This window comes from Pholcus phalangioides, unplaced genomic scaffold (assembly GCF_987345545.1).
Source record: "Pholcus phalangioides strain wild (caught in Gottingen) unplaced genomic scaffold, Ppha-v1.0 ptg000003l_1, whole genome shotgun sequence".
In the NCBI taxonomy this organism is placed as follows: domain Eukaryota; kingdom Metazoa; phylum Arthropoda; class Arachnida; order Araneae; family Pholcidae; genus Pholcus; species Pholcus phalangioides.
Window position 1 is genome coordinate 2,538,087 of NW_028301596.1, and position 16,710 is coordinate 2,554,796.

At 39.6% G+C, this 16,710-nt stretch overlaps 1 protein-coding gene across 12 annotated transcripts in view; it reads left to right on the forward strand.

Moving 5' to 3' along the window:
- LOC149087897 (uncharacterized) overlaps window positions 1-16,710 on the forward strand; it is an 84,550-nt gene that overhangs the window by 15,087 nt on the left and 52,753 nt on the right. For 8 of the 12 annotated variants that reach the window (XM_089242384.1, XM_089242392.1, XM_089242398.1 and 5 more), the window contains exon 1: window positions 12,353-12,593. In XM_089242384.1, coding sequence (XP_089098510.1) covers window positions 12,480-12,593 — 114 coding nt within the window. In that variant the 5' untranslated portion in view covers window positions 12,353-12,479. Of the gene's footprint in view, window positions 1-12,112; window positions 12,594-16,710 lie in introns of those variants that run through there. The other 4 variants (XM_089242440.1, XM_089242413.1, XM_089242405.1 and 1 more) reach the window with 4 other exon arrangements.

Genomic DNA, 16,710 nt, shown 5'->3' on the forward strand with positions numbered 1-16,710 from the left:
CTGGTCGGTTCCCCAAGGGGTTTCGTCGATTAACTTGTCTCGAGAGAACTCCCAAAATATAAACGTCTTGATCAGAAATTTAAGCTCATCTGTCCCTAAGTAAAAAAATACATTAAACCAATATGCAGTGTCTGTTAGGGTAAATTTCATCTATGCGTTGATTATGCATAATCGCCGACCATTTTGATGAGTTTGATAAATTTCGTTCAAACATGTATTCCGAATTTATCACATTCACCGTAACACATAAATACCGTAATATTTTAACTTTAAACGTTCCTATTTAGCACGGATGGAATATATTAGAATTCTACATCAACAACAATCAATACAGTGTACTCAGTACACGCATACTTAGAAATAATCAAAATATTAAGAAACTAGTAGGCGGCAGTGCCAATTGAGTCACTGTTCATTTCGAAGTAGATTTTAGCAGGAGGCAAAGAAGACCGGGAAGGGGGGACTAAAAGGGAGTCACCAATGAAATTCTTGTGGGGGGAGGTGGAATTAAACAGTAAAGAAAACTTCTGAAGAATTTCTTTTTGCGATCCAAGCAACGTCTATATAAAACCCTTAAGCCAGTGGTTCTCTAAAGCTTTTTTTCGCCTTCGACTCCCTTAGACTCAGTGTCTATCCGCGACTTCTCAAAGCAGTCTGAGAATCGCTTCGAAGCACTTAACAAGTACACATCAATAGCACACCAGCTTTCCGCGGCGCCCACTTTGAGAACCACTACCTTAAGCAAATGATTCGTTTTTCTTTTAGTCACCTGAAAAATCAAAAATAAGTGACGCACATTACACTTCCTTCCGTGGTAAGTTGGTACGATTGTCAATTGCTTCAGCATAGTCTCCCCACCTTTTTTCTTTTACCGCCCTCGTCTCAGAGAGAAAACTTTCCTCACTGATCCTGAAACTCCTCACAGAGCGAAATTCACTATTAGAAAAAATAATTCTATACAAATCCATTTTTTCGACCCACAATGCTTTACGTCTCATCGGTGTTCGCCCACGAACGCAAACTAAATATAAAAACCCTGCAAGTGAGACAAAATAAAATCCTTCGACAGCTAACAAAAGCACTGGTTCCTTCGTTACATCAACATATGAACGGACCTTCAACTCTCCCATATTTGGTCATCCGTACAAGAATTAAACCTCAATCAATTTGACAGAATGGGCAACTCACAACACCAACATATAAGAGACGTTGGGGACTACGACATGATGAGATCTGGAAATTTCGAAGGCCCAAACAAATTTTGGACCTCCCTTAGAACGAACTCTAATTCAGTTCCACTGAACACAAAATTGCAAATAAATGTGTTCAACCAAGAAATACATTTTTAATCAAACAAAAACAATTCTTTTAATCGCCAACCCTCTAACACAGGAGTTCTCAGCCTTTTTTGACTTGCGGAGCCCTTCTCAGTATATAATTTTTATTGCGGAGCCCTGTATGACTTGAGGAGCCAGATTTATATATAATTTTTTATGGCGGAACCCTTTATGCCTCTTTTTTTCATGTATCAATCTAATTTACTGATTTATTTTATTTTCTTTGAGTCACCGCGGAGCACCGGTTGAGAAACGCTGCTCTAACAAAAAGAGGAAGGCCAACAAAAACAGCTGTCTACATATAAAAAACCCCAACTGAAGGTACGAAATGTTTGAAAAAAAAATCCATTTAAAAGAAATAATAATAACAAAAAAGTAACGCACTTGCTGACAACAGGAGAATAGCACTTCGCTCGTTGTCAGCGGATCATCGCCCATGAATTCTTCCTCAACAAAGGGCGCTGATGATCGGATCGCAGAGACAAATTTATTATTATTAGTTCACAATACAACATTATTTAGTTTACAGTACAACAATAGCATCGATGGCTTTCCCTCGATGCACCAAAAAAGGCTTAAGTTGTAATGTTGTCATCCGTGGATGGCTCTCCCACCGAGACCAACAATTCAAGCACTCTTCCGCGTCAGAGGGCCCTGCAGAATGAGAAAGAGTTCTCTCCTATTGTAAATATATGCTTAATCAAGTTTGAAATTATTTTACCCAGGAATTTGTTGAACTTTGCTCAACATGTATATAAAATTTTTTTATTGTGTCAACAACAATATTGCCCCAAAAGACCGACATCATTGAACCATGATATCATAAATTGCTACTTCATTAAATATTTTTGAAGCAAAAGCGCATAATTTTTTGTTACTTTTGATTTGTCACTGGCAAAATTTTCACCCCCTCCCTTGACATCATCTTCCCCCCACTAACAATAACTAACCAAATTTTCCTCCTATATATTCACCCACCTCCCACTTTTTCTTCTATTTCCTGAAAATGACCAGAAAAAAAAAATTGTCGAAGCTCGCATTAGTGAGTACATGATGGAAACTTTCTCCAATTGTCTTTTCGACACCTTTTTTTCTCTATTCTCTTCCAAGTGTAAACATTTTTAATAGAAGGTTGTGGAGCGTTTTATCTGCAAAATTGTGTTAAAAAGTGACAGTACCAGACAGTTACCCGGATTTGACAAAATTTTTCTCTTTTACACAACCGCACTCACATAATACACACACACACACACACACACACACACACACACACACACACACACACGCGCGCGCACGCACTCACATAATACACACACACACACACAAATACTCACTTGCCTTTCTCCTCACACGTAGTCTCCACGAGGCTACAATTTGTAAGCCCACAGTTGACCCGTAAGGGCCAGTACCAGGAGGCAAAATTTCATTCTGGTTAGGTCTGAAACGTTTGGACCGATCCCACAGAAAATATTCTCCATCGCAGTTTTTTTCAACCTTCCTGAAAACAAGGACCAGTAAAATGTCCGAAACAAATTATACGGACCAATTGTGTCCCGTATTACACACACAGTGTTTTCATTATATTACACTACATTACGATAATTATGGAAAAAACTTGTAAATATTTATCTGGCATATTTGTCAGGTTTATACATAAAAGGCCAGTATTACACTATAAAAGTTTTGTCAAAGTGCTTGTATAAAACTTGAAAAATGCGACCAATAAACTGATCGATTGCATTTGCTCGAATGTAATCGATCAGCTTATTCGTTGTATTTTTCCAGTTTTATACAAGCACTTTTACAAAACGTTTATATTGTAATGCCGACATAAATCAGGTTTAATTTTTTGTAGCAATTTTTTTGGAATTTTAATTACGATCGATGATTATGCCTACTTCGGACAATGTTTCTGATGGCAATTGATGATGTCCCGTTTTGTACAGATTATTATTTAAGATGCCAGTTTATACCGAATTTTATTTTTCTCAATGAAATATGATCATCAGGTCATATTTGAATATTTTTTTCGTGAAATACATTTTTGATTAATGTGATTTGCAGTAGCCCTTTATTTCCACACCATTCAGCAATTTTAGCAGTAATTAGCAAATTACACTTGAAGCAATGAATTGCGACTTTCGACTAAATGTAGTGATATCTCGTGTTCATGATTGCAATTTTGTTGCATTCCCCCTCGATGATGTGGGGAACCTCGGTACAAAGGTATAATTTTATTTGAAGCCGTATTGTAATTATTAACGTCTATTTCAAAGGGTGAATAATTTTATGGAGTGTCCATGCTGACCACTTATGCCATCGTCGCGGACCAGAGGTTGAGAAATACTGCTATATTGTATTCGTAGCTATGAACGCCCCACTAATACGTTTCATACCCCCCCCCCACCCCCCGTCATTTCATGGGAAGGGGATATCACCCACTCATGGAGAAACTGGTCAAAAATGCCCACAAAAATAAGAATATAAAAACATAGAATGAATCTGCGGAAAAATTCCTGAATAAAAAAATGCAGTCGATCCCGCTTATAACATTCCAACTTACAATTTTCTACCGCTTCGTACGACTTATTTTCGTGATATCAACATTAAGTAATTCTCGTGAAGATTTTTCCTGTTTAAAGCGTTTCTTCACTTACAACGTTTCCTCATGACAATTTTTTGAAAAACGTTATAAGCGGGATCACTGTAAAAACAAATTCTGAATGATTTGACGACTTGTAAAATGGAGTAAAATTCAAGTTATGAGGGAAATTTCAATAGAAAAAAACAAATATGTGAGATATTGCAGGGGTGAAATGGGATATTGTGTAAAACTGTAATTTTAAAAATTGTGAGTGAAATATAAGTATAATTATGCATGAAACTTGAAGACGACAGAAATTTCAATGAAAATTATGTGTGGAATTGTGACTAAAAAAATTATGAGTATGAAATTATAATACAAATTATATATATATATGCCTGTGAAATTTCAATTAAAAAAAACCACGATTAAAATTTCAATTAAAAATCACGATTAAAATTTCAATTAAAAATTATGCAAGGGCCGCTGGGTTGCACAACCGTACGACCACAGGAGGCGCCGCTCTAAGAGGACGCCAAATCAGAGGTGAGAGAGCGAAAAAATATTTATATTGATCAAGAGAAAAATTAGGGAAAACGATTTCTGTCAGCTCTCTAAGAGGGGCAATAAATCCGAGGTGAAGAGCAGGGCCGTTTTGAGAGCATCTTGGTACTCCCACCCCAATGCAGAGCAGTAACTAGATACCTTTTGAGCCGGGACAAGCTTACATTTCTGTGCCTCCGTGTAATGTGGAAGGAGCAGTTAAAAGGTGGATTCGGCTTCCCCACTAATCTAGCACCCGGGTACCGCACCCGCCTACTCCCCCTCCCCTTTGTTGCGGCCCTTCTCCATCTGACTAAAAATTTAGGCCTACCTCTTGCCTATGCCTACTATTAAAAAATGTAACATCTAATTTTCATGAGACTTCCTCTGAGGGACCTCACGAACACCCCCCCCCCCCTCGGGGACGTCCCGGGTAGGCCCGTGCGTAAGACTGCACTGGTGAATAGGCAAATAATAATAAGGAAAAATATTTCGTGTCCCCTCCAAAAGGCGCACCATATCCAAGGTGAAAGAGGGAATATTTAAAAAAAAACAAAAAAGAAGAAAATGATCTCTGTCCACTCTAGGAGGGGCGCCGAAATCGTGAAGAAAGAGCAAAAAAAAGTTTATTGACTGCAAAAAAAATTAGCGAAAATTCTTTCTGTCCACTTAGGAGGGGCACAAAATCCGAGATGCAAGGGTGCAATTTTAAAGAACGACGCAAAAAATTTGGGGAAATGATTTCTGTCCGCTGTAAGGGGAGGGGGGGGGGGAGACAAAACCGAGGTGGAAGAATGGAAAAAAAATTAAAGAACCACAAAAAATGAAGGAAAACGATTTCTGTCTGTTCTTAGGAAAGGCATCAAATCCGAAGTGAAAAAGTCGAAAAAAATTAGGGAAATGATTTTTTGAGGGGCGAAAAATCCGTGATGAGAGATAGAGCAAAATAAAGAAAATCTTATTATTCAAAGAAAAGTTAGGGAAAATGGATTCACTCCTCTCTAGGAGAAAGTCCACATCTCTCCGAGGTGAGAAGGCGAGAAAAAGAATTTTAAATTACCAAAGAAAGAGAAATTTAAAGAAAATTATTTCTATCCTTTCGAGGAGGGGCGCCAAATCCGAGGTGGAAGAGCTAAAAAAAATTAATATCGATCAAAAGGAAGAAAAATTGGGTAGAGGACCCCCCCCCCCCCAATCCAAGGTCGCAATTAGAACTTTTTGAGCCGGGTCAAGCTTGCATTTCTGCGCCCCCGTGTAATGTAGAAGGAGCAGTTAAAAGGGTGCATCCGACTCCCTCACTACTCCAGCGCCCGGGCACCAGACCCACCTACTCCCCCCCCCCCCCCTCGCCTAGTTGCGGCCCGGCTCTATCGGGCTAAAAATTCCACAAAACTTTTGAAAATTTTATTATCTCATTCTCACGAGGCCTCTACATCTGAGATCCTCCGGGGATCGCCTCATAAGACTGCACTGGTTAACAATTGAAATAACAATAATAATAAGGAAAATAATTCCGTCCCCTCTCCAACAGGTGCACCCAGTCCGAGGTGAAAGAGCAAAAAAAGAAAAACGTAAAAAAATAAAAATATATGTAACAAGCAAAAGGGGAGGGGGAGAAAGAGTGGCCAACGCGTTCTTACTTCTTAGAGGGGAAGGTGTGGGACATGGGAAGAAACCAGTTCTAACAATCACAGAAGGCCTTTTAACAAGATACAGCTCATTTGAATTTCCACGGTTCATTTGTAGCCAATAGGAGCAGGCAACACAAGTGAAAAAAGAAGCGATTCACGGCTCATTTTCGACCAATTACAGGAGGCGTTTTAACGGGCAACGGTTCACTTTCATTTCTGCGGCTCACGGCTCTTCACGGTTCATTTGCAGCCAATAGGAGCAGGCAACACAAACGAAAAAAGAAGCGATTCACGGGTCATTTCTGACCAATTACAAGAAACGTTTCAACGGGAAACGGTTCACTTTCATTTCTGCGGCTCTCGGCTTGTCACGGTTCGTTTGTAGCCAACAGGAGTCGGCAATATGAGCCGTCAGCCGCCACGGTTCTTTTCACAACGTTTTCAAAAGCCTGCTTGTTCTTGGTAGTTTCTTGTATGCGATGGAAGTGTAAGAGCCGCGGTTCTTTTTTTAAGAACCGCGGCTCACTCACTCTTTGAAAAGAGCCGCTCTTCTAGACGGTTCATGAGCGGATCGCCCATCACTAATGTCCACGGCCAGCCGACCCGAGAAGGTCCCGAGCGAGGAAAATACTCGCTGGTGATCCGATGCGACCGACGATGGCGATCGGTAGCCCAGAAATTGAAAGAACTTTGCACAGCCGCGTGTGAAGTGAAATTTACGCGCGGAGATTACAGAATCACATTCACCGACACCCTGGATCGGGACAAAATAATCGACTTTCTCAACGAAGAGAAAATCCAAATCCTGAGGCAGTCTGCACCGGACGCCGAGATATTCAGCGTAATAGTACGCGGTCTCGACCCAGCGATGCCAGCTGGGGATATTCTCCAGGAACTGGTCGAACAAGGATTTGAACCGATCCGGGTAACCCACATCCGATCACGGCGGCTCCGCTCGAAAATTCTCCCACTATGGAAGGTAGACCTCCCAAGTGGTGAGAAGTCCAGAGCCATCTTTGGGCTTAAGCAACTGCTCTTCGTTGCAATAACGGTGGAAAGACATCGCCGTAACCCAAACCGAAAAACCCCGAGCATCTGCTTCCGCTGCCTCAAATGGGGTCATCTCGGCAAAACGTGTGATCTACCACAAAAGTGTGGGTTCTGTGCGGAATTTCACGACGTGAAAACGTGCACCAAAAAACGCGGAATCGACACCCCTGTATGCAGCAACTGTGGGGAAGGGCACCCAAGTGTCAATCGTGGCTGCTCGGTGTACAAGTCACACCTCGCGGAACTCCGAAAAACTCGCAATTTGAGTGAAATTACTCGCGGCGAAGAAGTGACCATATCACCCGCAACTTTCAAAAGATCCGGGAAAAATTTTGAATATGCTAAGCACATTCCGAAAAAAGTCTGGAAACAGTTCCAGGACTACCAGAGACTAAAAAACCAAGAACTTACAACAAACCCGCCCAAAAACGCAGCAGAAGAAGTCGTGGCAGAGTCGTCGACGGACCTGGCAACAGAGCAGTGGCAGCCGAAAAAAGACAAGTCCAAACCTACGGGCAAACTAGCCAAGCGGCTAGTCAACTTGGCAAGCCAACGGTTGAAGCAACCGACTCAACCCCGTCCCGGAAGCGATAAGCCAAGGCAAACCAGCTCCCCGAAGCCTACCGTCGGCAAGATCGGCGTCGCAAATGCCACTACCGCTGATGACGAGGAGAACAGTGAGCACCAGAGTTCCGGTCACACGACGGAAGAAGATACGTCGTCGTCGTCGAAATCTCGATCGACCACTACTGACTCTGACTCCTCGGCTAGTTCTTCCTCAGCTCAGGACTTACTAAATTTTGCAACAACATGCATGCAAGACATTATCCAGCGTAACTCTAAAAAAGAAAGAAGAGTGATTCTTCAGCGCTTTTTGAAGGAAGCTGGCAACATGATTGCAAAATAGGCCGTAAATGCCCAGGAGCAGTGATCAGCTCCAACTTATTTTAGCAAACTTAAGAGGTTGCAACTCTATCTTTCTCTCCATTTCCTTTCCCCATCTTTTCGAGAATATTTCCTAAAAAATCCCAGAAAAACTTAAAAATTGATTTTCAATAGAAATATTGGATTTCGCAAAAAATGTAAAAAATATCTTCTACATCTATCCATTTCGCTACTTTTTAATAATACTAACACTATTCCACTGTTTTCTTCACCTTCTAACTAATTTTGAATTAATAAAATGTATTTTTGTGTATTCTTTCATTTCAGCCAATCCCTGACTTGCAACTCTATCCGACCAATGAGGATGAGGCACGGCGAAACCAAGATGGCGCCGCAGAAGCAGTTTACTTTTCCTGCCGAAAATATTAATAAGTAATATTACTAACAAGCTCGTCCAGACATGTTTTTCCTGGTCAACGTAGACAAGCTCCCTAACTCTGACATACCACACGCACTTCACAATCCACATACATTTGCTCTCTTGCCTTTCCCTTCATAGTGGCCCCCCGCGGGCCGGTTCTGAAGGCGGCAGATGTCTGTAAACAGATAGGCCCCGCCAGAAATCTTGTATCTTGTATCTTGTATTGCTCCATGGCCACGGCCACCTGACCAACACTTGCGACGTCTTTCTTTGGCACGTACCTCAAATTGTGTACAGTGGCCGAAATTTCAAACTTGGCTAATTTGAAAGCACTCATTAGTCACAACATCATCATTACCACCAATACGCTCTGATTTGTTGTGGAGCATACATTTTTGAGCTTCTAATTGGTACCATGTTACATGTAGGCTACACCATATCCACTGGTAGCACATTTCGGTGGTCTACTTACCAAATATTTCTTACGTAAGTTGTTGTGTGTGGCGTTTGCTTTATTATTCCATTTTCGTGATGTTTCCCACGAATAATGAATACATACCACACTAAAGAATTTACCCTGACTGACTGTTGTTTCCATTCTGCGGGCGAATTCCTTGGTTTTTGACGAATATAACGCCCTCTATATATCAGTAAATTTTAGGGTTTTTTCCTTTTCACACATCCAACAGAATTCCGTTACTTCAAGAAATTGGTTCATGGAAAATTTCAAATAATTTTGGCCACTTGTTCTTATTTTACAGCGTTTTGAAATAGAAACTAAATTTTTATCACTCGCTATTATACATCTCGGAGCGCGCGTAGAAGTCAAAATTTCCGCATAGTTGGGATGACCACCTGACCCGTTTTCCCGGTACATTCCTCTATTTTCACGTAATTATGGCCAACCCGAGGGTTTTTTTTTGTAAAAATGCATTGAGGAGAAATGTGTCTCTATTCTCCTCTAAGTGAAAATGTCTCGTTCTTTCCCATATTTTCGATTCTTCATTGCAATCAAGGATTGAAATGATTTTCACAACTAATAAATTAGATTATGGTAATTATGACTATAGATATTAATATTCATCTCTCACAAGGCCGCAACTAGATGAGGGTGGACCATAAATACGATTTTTGTGGTGGGGAGTGCAAAATTATTTCGTTGGCCCAACCACTGCAAAATTCAATGACTTTATAACGGTGTTTTTACTCCCTACTAAAATTTGTGGCTCCCTAAATTTGCCACCCGGGCAGTTGCCCACCAGTTCCGGCCCTTGGGTCTGGTGCCCTGGATGCTGGTCCAGGGAGGGACTCGAGATTACCTTTTTTGCAGTTCAAAATCAAGAGTTGGGCGATGCTCTGAAATGTATACTTGCCTTATGGCCCTGCAGCAGTGTTCCTAGACTGGGGCTTTTAAGCGCCATTTCTATAATAAATTTATAACGTGAAAAAAAAAAAAAATGATGAGGAATTATTTCTGGACTCACACAAGGACTCTAACCCTGTCAGCCCAAGGGGTGTCTTAAGATCATGCTAGGCCCCTGGGCCAAATGAATATTCCGAGGCCCCTTCCAGGAGAGATATGTTTAATTTCACAAATTTTAACCAGATAAAATTTTCATTAGGTCCTTTGCACTCGGGGCCCCGGACTGTTCCCGGGTGGGCCTATACATTAAGACGGCACTTGTCAGTGTTACCCTTGACTGAATTTTTTGACGCTTTTCCTGAGTTATGAGTGTTCAAGACAGTATCAAATCTAAGTAGAACATGCTAATAACGGGAGGTACCAATATAAACAAACCGCGAAATAGCTTACGTAAATAATGATATTTTTTCTCAATCGAAATAGAAAACAAGCACTATCGCTAATCGAAAAAGAAACTTTTGCAACGCAAAATTCGTATGATACATTTCTGCCAGCACGTCAGAAGATGAGGCGACAAAATATTGGTATGATTCATATTTTTTTAGCAAGTGAAAAATTCAATTTTTATCATATTGATTTTCTTGAATAATCAGTCAACATGTTGTAATTTTTTTTCCATCTCGCACCCCCAAAAATTCTCTCCCGCACCCCCGGTTGGGAGCCACTGATCTACATCATAGTTTCCCAAACTTTTTGTTCCACCGCCCACTTCTTCAGAAATTTTTCTTTCATAGTCCCTTACCCAACTCAAGCGAACCAATAGAATCCCATGCTATACCCATAGCTTCTATGTTTCCCTGGACCGTTTCATTGCCCTTCGGGGGCGACATTGCCCATTTCGGTAGGCTGACCATATTTCCTCGAGAGAAATACGGGACATTAAGGTTCCAAATACGGGACATCGCCAATAATCGCCAAAAATGGCGCCAAAACCGAGCAAAGTTGCCAAATATTGTTAAAATTGTGGTAAAATCACAATGGCGTTAAATGAAACTTTACTGCAAATTGCAGTGGATTAAAATGAATTTCACGAAAAAAACGTTCACCAAGACAAATGTGGGAGATAAATATTCTCATTTATAGTTGTAATTATCATAATATAGTTTAATAGTTGAAAAATAATTTCAATCTTTGACTTCAATAAAGAATAAAAATTCAAGTAAGCGTCGTGTAAAATACGGGAAAAACCGGGACACTTTTGCGAAAAAGTCGGGACGACCAAAAATGCAGAAAATACCGGGACTGTCCCGGGAAATACGGGACGTATGGTCACCCTACATTTCGGGAAACACTGATCTACATAAAGACAAGCCATAAGCCGACATTAAGCATCTACATTAATTTGAAAAGTAGAAATAGATTGGAAACGATATTTTCTATTATGTTCAGAGATGAGGGTTACCCAAGTGACCATACGTCCCGTATTTCCCGAGACAGTCCCCGGTTTTTTTTCTGGCCGTACTTTTTTACAAGAATGTCCTAGTTTTTCCCGTATTCACACGTAGCCTACTTGATTTTTTATTCTTTGTTGAAGGGAAAGATTAAAATTATTTTTCAACTCATAAATCAAATAATTATGATAATTACAATTATAAATGAGAATATTGATCTCACATATTTTTCATGGTGAACATTTTATTTGGCAGAATTCATTTTAGTACACTGCTATTTCACCACCTTTTAAAGCCAGTGCCGTCTTAACGCATGGGTCCACCCGGGCACGGTCCGGGGGCCTCGAGGGAAAAGGGACCTCACAAAAGTTAGATCTGGATGAAATTTTCTAGAATTTACCAGCAGGGTCTCGGAAAAACCGCTTGGCCCGGGGGCTCATGATGCTCTTAAGACGGCGCTGTCTGAAGCACCTTCTATTTAACTTTGGCAACTTTGTGTAGTTTTGCCATCAATCATGGCGATAATTTTCATCATCCCATATTTGGATTATTTTTCTCGAGAAAATATGGTCAGTACTTGCCATTTGAAATCTGGACATCTGCAAATGCAAGTAAACGCGATTATGTTACATTTTTTTCCCCATAGAATTAGCCTTAAAAATAACTTTCTAAAACAAAAGTCGAAAAATATACGACAGAGTTGAAATTTATGAATTTTATTAAGCTAGTTTGCTTTCAATATAGTTTTAATAAATTACATCATTGTAGGAAGTAAAATTGATGTATGTGATGTTAACGAATCAGAAAGTGGTTTTTGGTTTAAAAATTGTGTTTCATCGATAAGACTACTACACTGATTCGTCAATGTGTCGCAAGCGCGACTAGCGGAGAGTAGAAATGTGCATACGGCCTTCATTCAATGACCACAGAATTTTTCCGACATTTTTGTTTGTTGTCTGCAATGGGGGTTGTTACGATATTCGTTCCTCGCTAGGAGGAAAAAAAAAAAAAAAAACACACACACACAACCGAGAAGAAACTGTTTGTTGTTTATTTTCGCGGCCAGAAGACATCTTTAACACGAAAACGATGACGAGCCCGTGAATAGATCAGCTTGTTGTTGTTGTTATTATTATTATTTTTTTATATATTGATCAGTTTATTGTTGTTTGATTATTTACTGGGTTGTAGAGTATGTTGCGACTCCGACGTTCATGATGGCGAATCCAAGGAAGTTCAGCGAAAAGATTGCGCTTCACAACCAAAAACAAGCCGAGGAAACTGCTGCGTTCGAACAAATCATGAAGGAAGTTATCGGAGCTACGAGGGTGAGTCGCCACTTCCAATGTTATCGTTATTAGAGCCCCCCTTCCTCCCCGATCACTCGTGTTTTGAACCAACGATCTCTCCCACACTACTCTCCTCCACACTAGATCCCCTGTGTGTATACAACACATATTTGCCGCACTATCCCTCGCGCTTTCCCCCCCTCCTTTTTTTTTTGTACGAACTCCACATTGTGGTCACAACAATGTAAATAATCTTGAATATTATTATTATTTTTTTAATCAATCCATGGAATCTTGACATTGATTGAATGGGTTTATTCAATGGCATTGAGAGGGGGGGGGGAGAAACTCGATATAAATTTCAACCTGTTTGATCCTCATATTGCATTGTTTACGTTTTGAGTTTTGTTTGTTGCGATGTTTAGTTAATTGATTTGTTTGGAAACTCGTGGGGGGGGGATTATTATTGTTATAATTAACGGGATGTTGGTTTGAATCCCCCACCTGAAGTGGAAGAGAAAATTTTGTTTTATTATTATTTTTTTGTTTTGCGCGGCGGTTTATTGCTCGCTGCAGGTGAGTTAACGTTAACTGGAATTAGATTCAAGGACACCCGGGGAAACACTGCAGTGAGAACCAGGAAAAAGAATAAATGCTAGAAATTGCTTTGTTTTTTTTTTGTTTTTGTTTGGAAATATATTGATGAGGTTAATAAAGTGAGGGATGGATTGTTTTGTTTATTGTTAAAAAGAAGAAGGGGGGGGATTGTTTGCATGTGTAGGTCTTGGGATAGTTGTTGGATCTCATTGGGAAGTTGATCTCCATTGCAGGGTATTGAAATGACATATGCACATGAAAACAATGATTTTCTAAGCGAAGCGATTGATCTCAAATGGTGATGAACAATATGCGATCGATTGAAGCTTTGATTAGCTAATCGTTAGTTGTTATTTTTATGGGCATCTTTTTATCAGCCACCTCGTTGGGCATTTTGCCTGTTGTGGCGTTGTATTTGTAATGCTAGAATAATTGATGCGGTCATTTTGACATTATTGCTCCTAAATGGTTAAAATTTCAGGTTATTGAAATTTTGCGAGTCTTGTTGAGGCATTTGAACATCTTCGATGTATGCACTTTTCACAATTCTTAGTTTAGAAATACAAGTTCCATCTCTAGAATTGTGATAGGTGTCGTTTTTTTTTTACCGCCATAGAAATTGTGTATTATTATAGTTCCAAAACTTTGTGAAATGGAAATTTTTCTTAGGTGAACATAGTGGAGGAGCATATGTTCTATCATAGTGGTTTTTTGTTTTTGTTTTTTTTTTATCCCTAGTAGGCTTACCCATTTTGTGCTATTCAAGGTACATTTACAGAATCTCGTCGCTGACCGTTACATAATTTATTTAGCATTTTTATGGATCTTGATGATTGTTACTGCATTACATTTGCTGGAGCAATGTCAAACGGGGATAATCTTTATTTCTCATGCTTTTACCCATTGCCCCTACAAGAATGGGACTGACATAGCTGCAATCGGGGGCCCTGGAACCATTTTTATTGTTTTGCTTGTTTACACTATAAATTCACTATAGAAAGGACCCTGTTGCCCAACAAAGATCCCAAAGTAGCAGGGGCCTTGGCATGGGATGTGGGGAGGCATCGAATTACCACACATCTCATTTTCGACTAAGCGAGCAAACCATACATATTTAACCATATCAGATCTCGTATTTGCAGAAACAGCACAATTCAAATGTTATTAACATCGATATAGAATTCCTCAGTGATGAAGGAATATTTATCATTGTTATCCCCAAAGTAGAATGTTTTAGCAATGTTCTGCGGCGAGCCCTCGGCTGACTGGAAATGTTCTGCGGTAAAAATTACATGTTATTTGCACTTTTTCTTAAAATTCTTCCGAATTGTTCTGCAGTAGCGCTAATTGTTCTGTGGCGTACGTCACAGATTTTGGCACATTCTGCTTTGGGGATTGTTATATCAAATCACAGATAACCTCTGTCAAATTACAACAGTAATAAGCTCATATCATTGAAGGGGGGCTGGTGGTGAATGCTCAATCACTTTCACTATGCACAGTTGGTAAGCAGTGTCTAGATCTTGAGTACTGTGCACACAAATTTATGTCGCAAGGGGAAAGGGAAATTAAGAGAGTGAAATTTTATTGCTCTGCTAATGAGTGCCATTGATGTTTCAGAAAATTAATTAATTTGGTTCACATTGCAAATAATGCACATTGCAATCAACATAAAAAAGCTATTTTACGCATGTATTTTTTACTGTCTAGTATTTCGCAGCTATTCACGATTTTTCATTCACACATGCAAGCTCTTCACAAATTTTTCAAATGTATTATATTTCAAACGTTGTCAGTAGATTCCAAGTCAAATTAAGCAATGATTCACAAGAGTTAAAAGAATGGTAATCAAAACACCTTGTAGAGGTATCAAAACTCGAAGAAACTGAATTTATGCAGTTCTAAAAAGTTTCGGTAAAAAAAATTAAGATGGATTTTTTTTTTTATCAAAGCAGAATATGCAGAAATCTGCAACGTACATTGCAGAACAATAAGCGCTACTGCAGAACAATCAGGAAAAATTTTAAGAAAAGTATAGAAAACACTATTATATATGGGAATTTTTACTGCAGAACATTTCCAGTAAGCCGAAGGCTCGTTGCAGAACAATGCAAAACATTCTGCTTTGGGGCTAGATGGTTAATGCGTTGTAGTGCTAATTGAAAAATTGAAGTATAGTGATACCTGGGTTAATGACTTGCTTGGGTTACAATTTGTGGTCGTTCGAAAACTGAGTAAATTTAATACTTTAAATGGCAATGACAAGATATCTCGCCTCCATAAAAGACTTATTTCAGCTTCGCCAAGCATTTTGTAAAGTTCATTTTTCAATGGAAAACTTTTTCTTATGCCTCTTAGTTTGCACCTGCTGAAAATCGGAAGAAAGCCTACTTCACGAAAAAGGATATGACATTTTGGCAGGCAGGTTTAGTGATTTCTAATTGCACTTACAGGGTTAATAAGAATAATGAGAAAATTGAAATATCCAGAGGCATGCTTATATAGGCAGCTAAGCAAGCTATAGTCCAAGGTGGTAAGTTCAAAGAGGTGTCAAGAACATTAAATTAGAAGGGGGGAAGTGTAGCGGAAATGGGAATAGGTGGCAAAGCAATAAATCCACCAGTAGAAGTAACGAGTAATGCTTGCTTTGTGTATTTTTTTCAGCCGATTAGATTTTTTTTTTAAAGACAGTGCTTTAATACAGTGGTTTTTGTGCCCCTGGTATCGCTGGGATATTCTAAGAGTACTGTGGATGAAAATTAACAGAAAGGGAAGCCTCAGCAGATCGATTACAGGGGGAGGCGCAGTGAGATAACATTATATAATGAGGGAAAATTAATACACAGTCAAATCCTATTACAGCACCCTCCTTTAGCCCTGACCCTCAAAGCGGAATATGCCTAGAAATCCCATGTACATCACAGAACAATCTCTGGGAAAAGAATTAAAAAAAAAGAATTCTGTATGGAAAATGTTACTATGGGAAATTCATTGCAGAACATTTTCAATCAGCTGAGTGCTCGTGGCAGAACATTGCAAAACATTTGTGCTTTGACGCTGATCCTGCTTACCATCGAAAATTTTCAGTGGGAAAATCTTTCAGAACCAACTGAAACTGTTATGAAACACATTGTCATGTTAGCGAATGTATGGAGAAGGGTTCCATGATGTGAAAAACAGAAGTTGGAGACTTGATTAGTAGCAATTCAGAAATCCACAAAGGAGGAATAAATTAGGCAGACCCATTGTGAAACCAGAGCGATGAAGATAATCAAGATTAAGAAGTGGAATACAAGTTCATTATGATCAACATAGCAGCAAAGGCCTCTCAAGTTTAATTCCGCAATAGATTGTTTCCACGACATAGACCCATCCATGATACGTTTTTCACATGTAAAAAAAAAATAGTAGAGAAAGCCTTGTTACCATACTCTAACACAGAGGTTGTTAACTTCTCACTGTTGAAGGGTTAGCTGCAGCGTTGCAGGCCGCACCGGGAACAACACTGGTGTATAAGCCGCATCAGTAAAATGATCCAGAAAACTCACAGATTTGTGCC